Below are 17,969 nucleotides of genomic sequence, written 5' to 3'. Positions count from 1 at the left end.
CATTGCCAGAAAAAAAGGTATAGGCCTACAGCTGTCATGGGGGTGGAAAAACCAAAAGGTACATCTTTGTACCTTAAAGCTACATATTTGTATTTTAGAAGTGCATATTAGTTTCTAAAGTGTACATATCAGTACCTTTTTAAAGGGTACCTCCCCAGTGACAGTTTTGTACCATTTTTTTAAAAATAGAAATATAAATTGTTTTTATTATAGCACCACCTAGTGTCAGGTGGATGTCTGTTCACATTCATGAAAGTCACTCAAAGTTTGAATCTGTCCTAGTTATAGCATCTTAACAGAGAAACAGGAGCAGAGACTTTATTTAATAGAACTAGATTCAGGGCTGGATTGTGACTAAAAATCACTTTCCTGGTCTCCCTCGATTAAAATCTCTTTTCTGGATGGGGGATGTCATTCTCAGTTGAAATCGTGTCCTAGTCGAAGCGATATTTACCTTACCCCCTCTGGTTTGGTGCCCTGGGCACGTGCCCGGTAGGCCTGTGCGTTAATCCAGCCCTGATTGTAGGCCTATTTAATAAAATGTTAAAGTTGCTCTTTAGCCTATTAAGTTCGTGCTAACTCTTAAAAATAAAAATTCTGTATTGGCATCTGTGGTTTCATAAAGAATCTTTTACATTTATGTAATCTTTCCACTGCACAAACGTTCATAACAATGGAGAAAATGTACATTTTTAATAATTAAAAAAAAAATAATAATAATTAAATTATTAAAATAATGGTTCTTTAAAGAATGGATCACTGAAGTTCTCTGGGAAACCCAAAATTATTATTCTATGCCTATGGCATCACTGCAAAGCCCCCCTTCTAAACTATTGTTTTTAAAAAAGTGCATATTGTCCATCCATCCATTCCCCCAAATGATTATCCTCTGTAGGTTTGAGGGTACAATAGTTTTTGTGAGGAAGAGACTGAAATTTAAAGGGATAGTTCATGTTTATCTGCTTACCCCCAGGGCATCCAAGATGTAGGTGACTTTGTTTCTTCAGTAGAACACAAATGGAGATTTTTAACTCAAACCATTGCAGTCTATCAGTCTTATAATGTAAGTGGATGGGAATCACGGCTAAAACATACAATAAAAAAAAAAAAAAAAAAAAAAAAACACATACACAGACAAAACCAAATTAAAACCTGCGGCTCGTGACGATACATTGATATGTAAAGACACAAAACGATCGGTCTGTGCAAGAAACTGAACAGTTTTTACAGTATATCATTTTTTACCTTCACGCAATGTCCTTTTTGTTTGATCAGATGTTCTTTATTTCCTGTAGTTTCACGGTCCCTACGAGCTATGGTGATGTCATCCATATCATACACTCCCATCACATTTTTGAGCTTACAGGAGATGTGGCATGTGACGGAGAGCAACACTGTAGATTTTATGATAAAATATATATATATTTTCAGGAAAGAAAGTTATTTTTCATTAAGATAATTTTTTTGCCTAGCAATCATTGTGTTGTAGATTCAATAATTTTCTTACATAACCTAAAGTAGCTGTTTCTCTTGTTCAATTTGATGCTTTGCATTCATGCTAAATTCAAACCCACATGCTAAAACAGTTAGCTATGCTATGGTTGTAACATTTGTAACAGTTCATAAATACCCCTTATGATGATTCCAATGAGTCCAGTTATCACATCTTATGTTGAGGCACAGTAATTTGAGGTTTTTTGTTACGCATCGAGGGATAAAAAAAAGGAAAAATGGGTTTCTATCATAGTTTATGTGTACAAACCCGATTCCAAAAAAGTTGGGACTATTGTGAATAAAAACAAAATGCAATGATGTGGAAGTTTCGAATTTCAATATTTTTTTTTTCAGAAAACTACTTAGATGACATATCAAATGTTTTTAAGGGAAAAATAAGTTGATTTTAAATTTCATGGCATCAACACATCTCAAAAAAGTTGGGACACGGCCATGTTTACCACTGTGTGGCATCCCCTCTTCTTTTTATAACAGTCTGCAAACGTCTGGGGACTGAGGAGACAAGTTACTCAAGTTTAGGAATAGGAATGTTGTTCCATTCTTGTCTAATACAGGCTTCTAGTTGCTCAACAGTCTTAGGTCTTCTTTGTCGCATCTTCCTCTTTATGATGGCCAAATGTTTTCTATGGGTGAAAGATCTGGACTGCAGGCTGGCCATTTCAGTACCCGGATCCTTCATCTACACAGCGATGATGTTGTAATTGATGCAGTATGTGGTCTGGCATTGTCATGTTGGAAAATGCAAGGTCTTCCCTGAAAGAGACGACGTCTGGATGGGAGCATATATTGTTCTAGAACTTGGATATACCTTTCAGCATTGATGATGCCTTTCCAGATGTGTAAGCTGCCCATGCCACACGCACTCATGCATCCCCATACCATCAGAGATGCAGGCTTCTGAACTGAGTGCTGATAACAACTTGGGTTGTCCTTGTCCTCTTTAGTTGGATAACATGGTGTCCCAGTTTTCCAAAAAGAACTTCAAATTTTGATTTGTCTGACCACAGAACAGTTTTCCACTTTGCCACAGTCCATTTTAAATGAGCCTTGGCCCAGAGAAAACACCTGCGCTTCTGGATCATGTTTAGATATGGCTTCTTTATTGACCTATCGAGTTTTAGCCGGCAACGGCGAATGGCACGGTGGATTGTGTTCACCGACAATGTTTTCTGGAAGTATTCCTGAGCCCATGTTGTGATTTCCATTACAGTACCATTCCTGTATGTGATGCAGTGCCGTCTAAGGGCCCTAAGATCACGGGCATCCAGTATGGTTTTCCAGCCTTGACCCTTACGCACAGAGATTGTTCCAGATTCTCTGAATCTTTGGATGATATTATGCACTGTAGATGATGATAACTTCAAACTCTTTGAAATTTTTCTCTGAGAAACTCCTTTCTGATATTGCTCCACTATTTTTTCGCCGCAGCATTGGGGGAATTGGTGATCCTCTGCCCATCTTGACTTCTGAGAGACACTGCCACTGTGTTGTGCTGAAGATTACCCAAGAGTCTCCTGTTCATGGGTAATGTGTCCCGGCATTTGTACCCGGGTCGCTAGATTTTGCACTTTCACACTGCCAGTGATTACCCGGAATATGTGCGTGCGTTCACACACAACCCGTAAAGGTCCCGTAAAGACACATGACCTAAGGATGTTACGTGTAATGCGCGAGTCGAAAACGCTAGGCACTTTAACTTTCACTGAAGCTGGTGAACGATCTCAGCTTCAGCGCGGAAAGTGAGGAACTAACTGATCTCTGCTTCATTACAGTTTGCACATATTTGTTTCATCGCGAACATTGATCTGCCTTCAAAACACGCTAAAAGAGTCGCGCGATAACGCGTGTCATCCCTACGACACGGCATTAGTTCTGGCTTTTGTTCACACAGCGCTTGTTCCGGGACTGAACCCGGCAATTTTACTAGGTCCCCGACCCGGGTTCAATCCCGGAATCAATCCCGGGACGTGTTTGCTTTCACACAGAAGGCGACCCGGCAATGTTCCGGCAATTTGCCGGGTCCGACGTGCAGTGTGAAAGGGGCTTGAGAGGCTCTTTTTATACCCAATCATGTTGCCAATTGACCCAATAAGTTGCAAATTGGTCCTCCAGCTGTTCCTTATATGTACATTTAACTTTTCCGGCCTCTTATTGCTACCTGTCCCAACTTTTTTGGGATGTGTAGCTCTCATGAAATCCAAAATGAGCCAATATTTGGCATGACATTTCAAAATGTCTCACTTTCAACAGTGGAACTCTTTGTATTTGACATTAACTCACATAACCTGTAATTGTGTAGTACACGTCCAAGTGAGTTTTATTTGTAGTAGACAAATGTGGCTACTGGCTACCATTTATCAAAGTTTGAGAGATCAAACACAAACAATCACTGAATTACTAATGCTAAAAATGCTTCACAGCTACTAATACCAGGACAGCCAGGCAAAAGAACAGTTTCTTCCCCCAGGCAATCTACCCCATGAACAGTTAAATGTTCCCCATTAATGCAATAAAAATGTGCAATATCCTTATATTGTACCCCTCCATCCTAGCACTGTACATCCCTGCATCTCACTCTATTCTATTCCATTATCATCTATAGAACAACTGTTCATGCAATTTATTTATTTTCCGATTTATTTTGCAATATTTGTCTATTTTATTTAATTAATTAATTTATTTATTTTTTGTCTGTGTGTTGTTGATGTCTCTGTGTACTGGAAGCTTATGTCACTAAAACAAATTCCTCTAACTCAGATTAGACCTGAAAAACAAGGAATGTGTGTGAGTGAGTGAATGAATAAATAATATACATTAAACTGAGTAACAGTATAACCAATAATCTTTTATTCATAACTAATAAATAATAGGCTATTTTTCTGAGACTTTTTTTTTTTTTTTGGCCAGCTCTCCATAGAGACTTTAGGAGAAGATTTAGGAGAAGAGACATTATGAGAAACCTCCTCTGAAACTTGTTTTGGCTGGTTTTCCATTATGGAGACATAAGTGGAAGAGACTTAATGAGAACCCTATGAGAAGCCTTTTCTTTTGGTCAGTTTTCCACTATGCAGACCGTAGAAGAAGCCACTGATTGTTTTAATATAGTTTAGCTGGTGGTATTAGGCACTAAATAATTAGTGTGTAGACCCAATGAATCTATCTGAAATTGCTATCTTGGAACCGAAGGTTCTGGAGGTTATGTTGAGTGACATCAAACTGAATCAGCCTCCTCAAGCAGCTCCTCCGATCTTCCAGCTGAGTGAATCTGATGAAAATATTATGTCTGGGCATGTCGATGCTACTTGGGCTTCATTTAGTCTGTATAGATTTTCGTAGTTTTCTTATGTCACTTATTTTATTCGATTTTCTAACCATGTATGAATATTGTTTGTTTTGAATTTTCTATTTGTTTTAGTAGGGTTTTGTATAGCCATCAAAATCTAAATGTCGTCAATCATTCTCGTGCAGAAACGGTATATATCTTAAAGAAAAAAAAACAAAAGAAAAAAAAAAACGAAAGAAGCCTATTTTTAGGGGCATTATTTTTGTGACATAATCTTCCATTATATCTTATTCATGACAATTAAACAAATTACCACCCATATCCCATTATTTAACACGGTCAAGTTTTACTTTTTAACTCTGTAATTGTCATTATTCTTAAAATATAATTCTCTTTTTTTTTTGGTTCTTCATGATTCTTCACAAGCAATGTAGTTTATACCTATTATTTTAAAGAAATATATTACTAATTGTTTTAGTGAGTATAATTGGCACTAAGTAAAATTAACATTACATTTATAAATAAAATCTGTGATCCATCTATTTTAAACATATGCCCCAATCCTTTGACTTATTATATAGGAAAAGTTTGTATGAGCTTCATAAATGAATCATGGTATAACATTTTTTAAATTAATCACATTCAAAAAACTAATCAAGTTCCAATAATAATAATAATAATAATAATAATAATAATAATAATAATAATAATAATCATAATTTCAAGATAATGTTGGCTAGTTGAGTTTATGGTTTCATGCCATGCTTTTAAAACTCCTAAAAGGAAAAAAGAATAATATCTTACATTAATCCATAGACTTTTAACAACTGCAACCTCTTGATACAATACGTGCTTTTCATCCTTTTAACCACCAGATGTCCACAAAAGATTTGAATAATCAACACTTTTACCTTACAGTTGAAAGGAAAGCTTTATTGTTTCCCAACGCTTCACTTCACCAGAATTCCTCACTTTATTTTATTTTGTCAGCTAAGGACAGTTTTTTTTTTTTTATATTATATTATATTATATTATATTATATTATATTATATTATATTATATTATATTATATTATATTATATTATATTATATTATAGACATGCATTAGCTTATGCTGTTGAATAAACAAATTAATATATAAACTGATATATTACTCCATAATAAATTGTATTTAATAGTTATGATAGTAGACCTATAGTAATAATTATAAATTAGTTTATTTTAGCAATACAGATTTCTTAAAGCGATGAATGAATGCTATTGTTTGTTTAGATTTTTTTTTCAGTGGCAACCGTGCAGTAACTAGTTTTTGTTTAAGTACTTAGGTCACTACAGTTAACACAACTACACAAAAATGTGGTAATTTGGTATTAACCACCAGTTATAAAATGAAAATACAAATAAAGCAAAAAAGGGATCCTCAAAGTTTAAAATACAAATTTAATGTGTCTTATTGTAGTTGCAGAATCTTTGAAAGATATTAAAACGCTTTCATAATTAAACAACTGAATTCTTTTTTTTTTTTAATTTTTTTTTTTTTACTTAGGCTATTTTTAATCAGATGCTCTCTTGCCAAAATGTAGGCCCATCTGCTTTCCTGGAAATATACTGTGGCCTAATAGTGAGTCACTCTTTGAGTCAGACAGCACAAAGTCAAAATATCATGCATGAGTAAAAGGCGGCATTGCTGCACTAACTGAAAAAATGGTCCTGGGTTTCCCCAATTGTTGCCAGTTGAACCCTTATGATTTAAATTACTATCACAAGTAGACTAACTAACCTTCCAATACATATACTTAATAGCACATCTTGTATATAATGACAGTAAAAGGTTGGCTTGTTTTTACTAATTTTATTTGAAATATTATGCATTTCAGTTTAATTTTGCATTTGCATGTGTATCTGATTCTGCAGCTCACAAGCACCATGCAGTTCCGTCATGAATCTCTAGGGGTCACAAACGCATTGGGAATCAATTCCGTTTTTTTTTTTTAACAGGAACACTTGTATAAAGTACCTCATCCAGCAGAAAGACAATGTGAATCCTTGTGAGTTCTTGACAATGTGAGTTGTAAGCATTTTTTCCTCAGAATACCACACAAACCTTTTAATTTACTCAGAATAGTATTGACTGCTCGTTAATATTATTTCAGAGATATTTTGGTCTAGATGGTGTAGAGTAAGTAATCAGTCTATGATATCTGCCAGCAGGGACTAACTGAACCATGCTAACGAGCCAAATCGAGAGCCCTTAGCTTCCTGACATTTCTTTGAAGGGTGTGGGTTTTGTATAGAGGCTAGTTAGCTAACACACACACACACACACACACACACACACACACACACACAACCACACACACACACAAAGATATGACGACAAGTTTTAGGTAAAAACTTTATTTTTGGTAGCAAAAACAGCACCTCAGAAAACAGGATAAACAATGGACAACGTCTTTCTTCTTTGCCAGAGTACAATGAAATGACAGTCTCTACTAAATAGGCAAACCACATGGACCTGCCACTAACATGCTAGTAATTTAGCACAAACGCAAACATATCCCTTCATAGTTACTGTGGAAATCCGTTTCTTAGCATGTTGAGCAATTCAGCTAAATGGCTAGCTCATGTTAGTGGCACATCGAGGATTGTCCAGCCTACAGACGTGGCCATGTTGTGCAAGGTAAGATCTGAAGACAGTATTGTTGTGCAGTGGCCTGAGGGCGTGAGTTTTTAGTGATGTGGATTAAGGCACGACAAGAGCAGTGAGAGTATTTGGTCCCTCAGGATTTTTTTGTCAGAGTGAATGGTTTATTGCTTACAACCTGGTTTATGACTGCATTCCTCTCTAGTGCTTTGGACTGGCCGCAGTCATAATGGTTGAGAGGGAAGGGCAGGAATGCTTAAAAGGCGTGTGGTTTAGAGGACAGAATAGGGGAAGGGGACTCGCTCAATCTTGGACAACCTCAGAGGACTCAGACACAACTCTGCCATCCTTGGTCTCGATCATCTTAATCACAACGCTCTTCTTGGTCTGAGAGACGGTCTCACCGTAGCCGCTGCCAGAACTGTAGCCGCCACCAGAGCTGTAGCCGCCACCAGAGCTGTAGCCGCCACCGTAGCCGCTGGAATAACTAGAGTAGTTGCCGTAGCCGCTGCTTGCACTTTCCATGGGATAACCACCATAGCTCGCTATCAGGACAGAAACATGAAGATGTAAGATGAGGATCTCCTGATATCATATAGTTATAAGAATTGTCATGTGAAGAAAGAATCCTGAAAAGACCAGCACAAAATGTCCATGATACAAGAGCATACTAGAACCCCATGCTGGGCTTTTCAGTAGGGTTCTCTGTGATAAAGAGTCAAACTTACTGCTCTGTTTTGAGATATTGATGGACTTGATTCCACTTGCCATTCTGTTGGAAAAGAGCAAACAAGAAGTAATGAGACTCCTGCACAGAATGAGAAATCTGAACCTTGTCTCAAAAATAGAGTACTAGGTCTCACAGCAAGCATGCATTTCATTGCCTCACCTGTCCTCCTCTCCCTCCAGGAGCTTCCTGTATGTGGCGATCTCAATGTCCAGGGCGAGTTTGACGTTCATCAGGTCCTGATATTCTCTAATCTGGCGGGCCATATCCTGCTTGGCTCTCTGCAGGGCATCTTCCAGGTCCTTAATGCGGGCCTTGGCATCTCTCACGGCCAGCTCGCCACGTTCCTCTGCCTCTGCGATCTGGTTCTCCAGATTCGCGCGCTACCGAAACAAGAAATATTTGTGCTCAGTTTCACTCCTAATGTCTGTTGCCTACAAAACAAACTTTATATTCAAATATTTAGTTTGTGCAGTTGCATACCTGTCCTTTCACGGCATCGATCTCGGACTGCAGTCTCTGAATCATGCGGTTAAGATCAGCAATCTCTGTCTTTGTTGATCTAAGGTCATCACCGTATTTGGTTGCGGATGTCTGCATCTCTTCGTACTGAGGAATAGAACATACGATGTGTAAGATTTAATATCTCATGCACCTCAATAGTAAAATTTGCTTTGAACAACCAGATTAAGACTTTACAGTTTGGATGATACTCGAAAGATAACACACCTTGGACTTGTACCACATCTCAGCCTCAGCCCGGCTTCGGTTAGCGATGTCTTCATACTGAGCGCGGACCTCAGCGACGATGGCATCCATGTCGAGATTCCTGCTGTTGTCCATCTCCACAACAACTGATGTGTCCTTGATCTGAGACTGCAGCTCACGGATCTCCTACAAGTTCACAATGAGAGAGCAAAACATTATCAAAGTGTGTTTTGTCATACGTAAATGAACTATATGTTTAGTGGGAATCTCTAGCTGTAATTTACCTCCTCAAAGATCTGCCTGAGGAAATTGATCTCGTCAGTGAGGCTTTCCAGTCTGGCTTCCAGCTCAACCTTATTCATGTAGGCCTCATCGACATCCTACAAAAAGCAAACATAATTTAATCATCATTTAAGATAAAAGTAAGCGTTTGTGAATAGTTACATTGTTTTGAACTATGTGAGTAAAAGACAATCTACGAACCTTCTTGATAAGCACAAAATCATTCTCACACTCTGTGCGCTTGTTGATCTCATCCTCATACCTGAAGAGAAGTGAAGAAAATGACTTTGTTTAAAATCAGGAATGTTTTGAATTGTTTATGAATGGGTTTTGTACACTAGGGGGCAGCAATGCTCCATCTTTCGTATGAAACGCTTGTTCTTTTTCTGGATTCAGTTCAGTGTCACCCATGGGTTTTAGCATTAATCGGCCCATCAGATTTGAATGAATGAATGAATGGATGAATGATTTGTTTGGAGATCCATGAAAGGTGCTGCTTAGATGTTTGTTCAATAGCTGTAATCTATCTGACTCATGCTGATGCCCATTTAATCACTGAATTGCTGAAATTCTTATAATATGATTCAAATCTCAAAAAGGATGGACAATGGGCAAGTATACCAGGGAGAGACTAGAGCAACTATGCAGTTTCTGTATCAGTTACATAAGCAATGTTGGATAATGAATTGAGTTCATTCCCATCGGACCTTTAAAACATGTTTTCCCTCCATTTGAATTTATAGAGCCTCATTTATTCTGGGAAAACTTAAGTGCACCACAAAAGCCTCCTTTGAAAATACTTGGGCGCTGTCCATCCCCCAGACCAAACGTCCAGCCAAATTAAAATGAGGCTTTTGTGAAAGTCATTGTACGTACTTGTTTTTGAAGTCTTCAACAAGGCCTTGCATGTTGTGCAGGTCAGCCTCCAGCTTCATTTTGTCATTGCCAAGGCTGTCGAGCTGTCTGCGCAGATTGGTGATGTAGGCCTCGAACATGGCGTCAATGTTGGAGCGTGTGGCCGTCTGGTTCTGAAGGAGGCTCCATTTTGTCTCCAGCATCTTGTTTTGCTGCTCCAGGAAACGTACCTACATTGGCAAGATTAGAATAGAGGTTTTGTCTAAATCAAGGCACAAATGACAACCATACTTGGCAGCAAATGCAGCTTCGGAGAGCAACGCCCCCAGACCAATGTTGCAAAGTCATTTTGGAATCATGGTTCTGCGCCAGCTCACAGAAGTGAGACCATATGCCAACATAGTGCTTGTGGTTCATGATCTTCACAAAGGAAAGCACTGTTTTCCTTAAATAACGAGATAGGCACATGTTTTCAGTTTGTAACACTTTTTCCCCCTTGGAAATGATGACGCATATTCCAGTAGAACATCAGGAAGGGTGACTAGACCTGTACCTATCCTGTGGATGGGACTGTCTACATAGTTAATATTCAAGGGACGGCAGGAAGAGACCAGATCTGCTAGAGTCTCTTAAAAGAGTGTGCAAATGGTGGGCGGAGAGCAAATAATTCAGTGATAAAACTTTAACAGCTCAAGGTGAACATTGCACACACAATAAGGTTACAGTAAAGGTATCACTGAGCCAGCTGACATTACTAATCAGGTTTCTTATTCAAAACAGTGTGTTTTAAATAAATAATATAATGCAAAGCAGACTATTATAGTTAAGAGGAAGGGCACAAAGACTTAAAGGCTTTAAAGTGTGGCAGAATATTTCCTCTTCTCGTTGCTTTGAACGCTGTTACGTAACCTATCCAGTGCTATCCAGAACATGACCCCGGTTTTTGAAATTAAATATTAACTATCTAGATATGTGACTATCTTTTCTTCTGATATGGATATTTTTGTTTGGAAATGTAATAATACATAGTTTGTAATAATTTAACCAGGTTAATATGCAGATTACAGGTTTCATGTCCTTCAGCACATCCTTATTTGGGTGTGGACTCTCTACAAGGGTTTCAGAAGAGCTTCAAGGCATCCCATTCAAATGAAAAGCCATCACACTCTGACCATGTACACACCCTTTTCTCCACTTTCCATAAGACTCGTTTCTTTCCCTTTGATGAGAATGTATCCAACCCCATAAATATTTTCTGTGCCACACTAGATAAACTTCTAGAGATGTTTTATGCAAGAACATGCAGTCAGTTTCATCATCTTGTGGCATTTTTTTTGAGTTATTAGTTTGACTCTTCAACCAATAAAACTGCAAAGAAAGAAACTTTAAACCCACCTTATCAATGAAGGAAGCGAAACGGTTGTTGAGGGACTTCATCTGCTCCTTCTCCTGGGTGCGGACAACCTGGATGTTGGGGTCGATCTCCAGGTTCAGAGGTGCCAGGAGGCTCTTGTTGAAAGTGACCGCTTGAATGGGTGCTACGACACCGGTACCCATGCCCATGCCAAGACCATAGGCTGAAGAGCTGCTTAGGAAGCCACCACCTCCCATTCCAGCTCCCATGCCACGGTTGGCACCTCCATAGGAGCTGCGCACACTGTAGCTCTGCCGGCTGACGCTGGGGCCAGAGTAAGACATACTGCTGAAGCTGCGTGGAGCAGATCCAGAGGAAGAGGACTTCACAGTGTAGCTGGTTTTCTTGGTGAACGACATCCTGCTGATGTGTTTTCTGTCTTGTGCTGGTAGAGAATGACCTGGAGCAAGAGGGAGCAGCAGATTAAGCCTTGTCTGCTGTGCTGGAGAAACTCGAGCAGATAGAGAACAGCAGACTCTGCCTCCTACTATATGTGCTGCTGAGTGGGAGGAGCCAAAAGAAGGCTCTGATTGGCCGGTGCTTAGGTGTAGTAGGTGGGTGTGGTTGAAATTCAATGCTCATGTCCCTACATTCCTAGCCTAACCAGTACATGGATGTTTTTGTCATTTATTATGACTAGAAACAAAACAAAACAAAAAAAATATCTGGGAATATTAATGGTTTAAACAATAAAATTGCTTCTGTATTTCCCATTTTCTTTGTATATATTATTTGTTCTGTAAAAGAATGTGTCACTTTGATAAAAGCCAAAATACAGAGTGTGAACACACAATAATATGTCAATAATATTAAACACTAGTACTGAAGTACTCTAATGCAGCACAAGAATCTACAAGCCAATGTTTCACATCGAAACAGGTTGCAACTATGGATTTGCCTATACAAATAAGACATCTGGAAGGCTTTGAATTTCACTTTAAACCTGTGACAGCTGACATGTTTTATCTCTCAGCACTGGAAGCTACACAAAGTGGAGCATGTGAAGTCCCAGCTGTACTTTAGCATTACCAGCACCCAACTCACTTGTGATCTGATATAACGTTTAAATCCACACAAACGTTATATGGTGACCCAAACACTTGAAGTACTGTACATCTATAAATTTTAGCTGAACGTGGTGGAAATTAAGAATGCTACATACTATAATAGATACATCATAGAGGCCACCAACAGTTTCTCAGTTTCTCAATCTACCCCCTAAGGTCCTGAAACCCCCTGGAATCCAGAGACCTCCTAAAGTTAACCAGGTTTATAGTCTTTCTGGGTTTATGGTTAAATAACAAGAGGCCGGGTTTTATTTATTTATTTTTTTTTTACATGGCAATGGTAAGGTAATGAAGGTAATGGTAATGAAGGCTCTTTACAAAGCTTGAGTTTCGAGTTTTGGGAAATCCATAAGATAAGTTTAGGCTTTCTCCATTTTTAGTTTGTTATAAGTGATTTAATAGGTTTAAAATGGCACATTTTAAGATTTGGACTGTATCTTTACATACAGTATATGTGACTTTTTTTCTGTTACGATTCAATCGTTTTAGCCATTGGATATTCCAGATGCTTCTAGATGACCACACCAATGCACTGGAATTCTTGTAAATTCCCTAAGCTTTGCAGTAGCTGCTCAAACAAAAGTATATCTGCCTTGACCTGTTCCTCCAGCACAGTCCTTTCCATTGACCATCACCAGGTGTTTCGATGGTTGGGTCATAAGCTGAGGCTTGTGTTGTTACATTTAAAAGGCCTCATTACTGAAGTCAATAATGTTAGTCAGATAACAACTTAAAGCTCCTGAGCAGTTTCTGCTAAAGTGGGATGACCTGCTGTGGTGCACGTGTCAAATGTTCCTCTCTGGGTGACAAATCTTGGCATCTCAAACAATGTCTGCTGTCTTTCATTATTGGATAATGCTTAATGCAAGAGTGTTTAGAAAAGTTACTGATTTAATTAACAGTATCTTGAGATCCTGTCTGCTTTAATCTTCTTCACTGCTTTCCAGTCATAGAGTCATAATTTCTTTAGGTGCTAGCCTTTCCTAAGAATACAGAATCCCGGCTTTTGTTTTTGAGAGAAACCAGGGAAAACCTCATCAAATTTTCAAGTGGTTTCTAGCACCAGATTTTCAAAGTGACTTATTGAAGTTATTTAAAGAAAGCTCTGCAGGAAGCATTCATGCCACTAAAACTAAGATATTTTGTAAGGTTTGTAAACCAGCGTGCCTATGACTCACACTAGATGAAAATGCACATCAGAATTACAACAATGTCTCTCTCTATTGCAAAATGTGGTACATCTTTTGACTTGGACCCCCCTGAAATGAAATGAAATAAAATACACTTTATTGTCCCCAAAGGGAAATTTGTTTTGGACTCAAGGTGCATTGAACTAATGATGAACTAAGAACACAAAGTGGAGCATAACTAGCAGTTACTAGTGGAATGTTTTCTAACATTCTCTAAATGTAAAAACAGGTGTGTCAGTTCTGTTTTGAACTCTCCCAGGACATTTTGCTGCCATTCCCTGTATCTTATCTCATAATCAAGATGAAAACAAAACCAAGCTCAGAGTTATGAATCTGGAAGTCTCTGCCCAAAAGATTGGTTAATTATATGATTCCTCTTTTTACGCAGGTATGGTAGCGATGTCACCATTTGTGACAGCCAAACAAAAAACCGTCATTTAATGTCACATAGCGAACATGCCAACCCTTCCTCTAAGGCTCTTGTGTACATCTCTATGTGTTTGTGAATAATTATGGGGGTATCTTGCATGTTTTCATGCCGTTTAACAACAAGGGAGTGAACTAGAATTAAAGCTGTTAATTTCATCATGCACATTCTTTCTGCACAGAGTTAAGAGTTATGAATCATGTTGAATTAGGGTTTCATCACAGATTTGCAACCTGATATCCCTGCTGTACTTGACTCTGTATACACATTACAATTTAACTGAATCATATAATTTGAGCTTTGATTGTATCTGATCACATCAAGTGGTCACAAATCACTTCACACACCACCAGAGAACAAGTGTGAACTTTGTGTTCTGAGAATGTGATATTTGATGCTTACAAGGTTCAGATTTCAATGTTGTTTAATACTTTTAGTTTTGCTTCACTGGTAAATTGCTTTGCACATACTTTGATTATCTTTGTGAAATCAGAGACACCCCTCTACACCCAAAACACATACGCATATACGACCTGCTCACTGATCACGCCCTCAAGGTGTGTCACACTAGATTTCATGCTAAATAACTGACCCTGTGTTAAATGTGGTTGACAGGATATGATGCCACACTCTATGGCTTCTGTGTTAATAATTAGAATGAAGCACACAAGAAATAATGTTGCACTCTATAGCCTCTGTATAAGCAGCACAATTGTTTGATAATGCAATGTTGACAATAATAATAATTTAAAAAATGCTTCTTGAGCAGCAAATCAGTATATTAGAATGATTTCTGAAGGATCATGTGACGTAATGATGCTGAGAATTCAGCTTTTTTATTATTATTATAAAATATGTTTACAAAGAAAATAGTTATTTTAAATTGTAGTAATAGTAGTTTTCATTGATACTGATGTGTTAAAGAATATCGCAAGTTATTTTTGCAAATTTGATAAAACATCATCTATTCTTGCCCTCTATATAACATTATCTTGATGACGAATTAGCAATATACCACAGAAAACTAAATATGTGTCTGTCAGGTATTAAATTAAATAAAAAAATTGCAGAAAAGACAAATGACACATCTGTCAGCTGGCCCGAAACACTCTCGCCCGCTTACATGCCTGTGAATCGAAGTAAATGGGTACAAAGTCTCAGTGTGGCCACAGGTTCACTCGACATCGTGAAATGATTTTGGGTAAAAACTTATTCAGGCATATTTTCAGACAACCTCCAATCTCAGTGAGACTAAACAATTACAGCACAAAACATCTGCAGCATTTGTTCAAAAGCTGCAATCTGATAGCAGGACTGAGAAAGAATGGAGCGCAAGATTCCTCAGAGGTGAAATATTCTGTGGCTTTCAGTGGTTGAGTTCAGTGGTGTGTCTGCTCAGTACTTCCCCAATGACCGCCTGACCAGAGGCCACGCCCCTAGTTGTCATGGCAACAGGGTTACCACAGAACACAAAATACTACTGACACACATTCACATGTTTCCTGGCCCCTGCAACACAGTGGTCAGTTGTTGAAAGTTTGATACGTTACCATGGAGACTTTTAGAGACACCTTATGATTAGAAAGCTTATCATCAAGCAAAATATGTGTGGGAAGTGAGCAGTTCGTGCAAGTTTATCACGAGAATACGCTTGCATTACATGCTAAAAAGATACAAGAAAAGGCCATGATAATCACCATGAAATAACAATTCTTATCCTCTAAAAGAAAGTGTTTTTATTTTATTTTTAGTCTTTCTTTCTTTGCCAGTTTGTAAAACTAGACATGCATATTTACATAGTTATATATGTTGAAGTGTGCTGGTAAGAAAACGTTCAACACTCAACTCATAAATCTCGCACCTTGAATGTACTCTGCTATGTCAGATATGGCAAGAAGTTGCACTGAAATGTGCAAACCTTTAGGTAATTATTAATAGTAATTTTTTTTTATTCTTTTATACAGCTCTCTGAAATGCTTGATTCTGATTGGTCAGTCTTGACATTTTGAGGTTATTCCGAATAATGATCACGTCACCTATCCAACTATCCATCCTTACCTCCCTCCCTTTCACGCTCTTTTGCTCTGCACAGGGGGCGTATTACAGACTTTAAAATTTTATCTTGGTTATTTGGTAACCATGGTGATTTCAGTTAGGACCACATTTAGGGTAAAAGCTATAACAGAACAGCATTTCCTAAGTGTGTTATATTATCTTCAATACAGATAGGATGGGTGTGTTACAGAAACCTCCCAACTTGACAAAAAAATCTTAAAAACTGTCTTAACTTTAGGACAACCCCACAGCTGTCTTAACTTTAAAATATTTTGAAAGCTTACGGAAAAACTGCTTATAATGGTGCTGTCCAACAATGGTATTACATTTATTAATAATTGAAAATGAGGAACGGAGATGTTTAATGGTAGAAAGACTCTTGGATGACTCATTTTGATGTTAAAACACTTATAAGTAATTACAGGCTGCCGCACAACATTAGCACAGGAATGCAAACAGCATTACAGAGACCAACAAAAGCATCAGCATCACGTCAGCGTATATTTTTATAGTGCAAGTGACTAATGCCTTACGTTTTTTTTTGCAAAAGGCGATTTTCAAAGTGAAGTAGCTTCTGTGATTTTGTTTACCTCGTCAGCAGCTCACGCAGTGTTGGTTACTTGGTAACAGACCTGAGAGTGGATAGTTGAACTTGATTTCCTAACTAGATATAAGATACGATTTTGTAAGATAGGATAAGAATCCCAAATCAAGTTAAGAATTGCTTCTGTGATACGAATTTCTGAAAAATCCTAACTTAACATATCACATCTTAAGTTAGGACCTAAGATAAGAAACTTTCTATAATACACCCCCAGGTGCCCATTTTATCTCCTTCATCTCTCCCAAGCTTTGAGTGGTACATTGTGATCGTGCGAAGGGTTTAAGAGATTCCTTCCCTTAAGATTGAATTAAGGGCGCTTATGCTTGTTTTGAATGACACATACAGTACAACTGGATAAAAACGTTTGTAGAGACAAACATTGAAGTTGGCTTGAGAAAGCCAGCCAGGAAAGTTTTAAAAGTTTGACGGTTTTCAGTTTAAAATAGTTTAGATTAAAAGATTAAAGTCTGAATGGCAATACAGTTATATAGATAGATAGATAGATAGATAGATTGATAGATTGATTGATTCTAGGGTTGCTATGCCATTTCTAGGGTCCTCAGGGTGGTTACTAGGGTGTTGCTATGTGGTTGCTAGGGTACCCAAAGTGGTTTCTAGGGTGTTGCTATGCAGTTGCTAAGGCAACCGGGGCAGTTGCTAGGGTGTTGCTATGCGGTTGCTAGGGGACCCTGAGTGATTGCTAGGTTACCTGGGCTCATTGATAAGGTGTTACTATGCGGTTTGCTTTGTACCTGGGTGGTTGTTAGGGTGTTGCTATGTGGTACCTAGGGTCATTGCTAAGGTGTTGCTATGCAGTTGCTAGGGTACCCGGGCCAGTTGCTAGGGTATTGCTGTATGGTTGCTAGGGTTCCCAGGGTGGTTGCTAGGGTGTTGCTATGAGGTTGCGAGGGTACCCGGAGCGGTTGCTAGTGTGTTGTTATATGGTTGCTAAGGTACCCAGGGTGGTTGCTAGGGTACCTAGGGTCATTGCTAAGGTGTTGCTATGCAGTTGCTAGGGTACCTGGGCCAGTTGCTAGGGTGTTGCTATGTGGTTGCTAGGGTAGCCGGGCCAGTTGCTAGGGTGTTGCTATGCAGTTGCTAGGGTACCCAGGGTGGTTGCTAGGGTGTTGCTATGATGCAATGAATACCAAGCAAGTGCTTCAGATTAGGCAAAAGCTATGAAACGTAAGATGCAAAG

The 17,969-nt window shown here is 38.5% G+C and overlaps 1 protein-coding gene across 1 annotated transcript; it reads right to left on the bottom strand.

The window, feature by feature from the left end:
- Positions 1 to 7,179: 7,179 nt before the first annotated feature.
- LOC109074718 (intermediate filament protein ON3) lies at positions 7,180 to 11,904 on the bottom strand. The gene is made up of 9 exons (XM_042712867.1): positions 11,410 to 11,904; positions 10,036 to 10,244; positions 9,361 to 9,421; positions 9,162 to 9,257; positions 8,899 to 9,063; positions 8,653 to 8,778; positions 8,332 to 8,552; positions 8,171 to 8,214; positions 7,180 to 7,987 (listed from the first exon to the last, which is right to left on the bottom strand). Exons 1-9 carry the CDS (start codon positions 11,785 to 11,787, stop codon positions 7,746 to 7,748), a joined length of 1,542 nt encoding a protein of 513 aa, XP_042568801.1. The 5' UTR covers positions 11,788 to 11,904; the 3' UTR covers positions 7,180 to 7,745.
- Positions 11,905 to 17,969: the final 6,065 nt, after the last annotated feature.

Source organism: Cyprinus carpio, chromosome A23, assembly GCF_018340385.1.
Source record: "Cyprinus carpio isolate SPL01 chromosome A23, ASM1834038v1, whole genome shotgun sequence".
In the NCBI taxonomy this organism is placed as follows: Eukaryota; Metazoa; Chordata; class Actinopteri; order Cypriniformes; family Cyprinidae; genus Cyprinus; species Cyprinus carpio.
Note: the sequence above shows the minus strand (reverse complement) of the source record. Positions and strands in the feature narration are given on the sequence as shown.

What these genes read in the sequence shown, in the direction of transcription:
- LOC109074718 (XM_042712867.1), bottom strand. Translation starts at nt 11,787, where the DNA reads ATGTCGTTCACCAAGAAAACCAGCTACACTGTGAAGTCCTCTTCCTCT. An exon ending in ATTTTGTGCTTATCAAGAAG is followed by an intron (nt 9,258 to 9,360) that starts GTTCGTAGATTG and finishes TGCTTTTTGTAG; the next exon opens with GATGTCGATGAGGCCTACAT. An exon ending in CAATATCTCAAAACAGAGCA is followed by an intron (nt 7,988 to 8,170) that starts GTAAGTTTGACT and finishes CTGTCCTGATAG; the next exon opens with CGAGCTATGGTGGTTATCCC.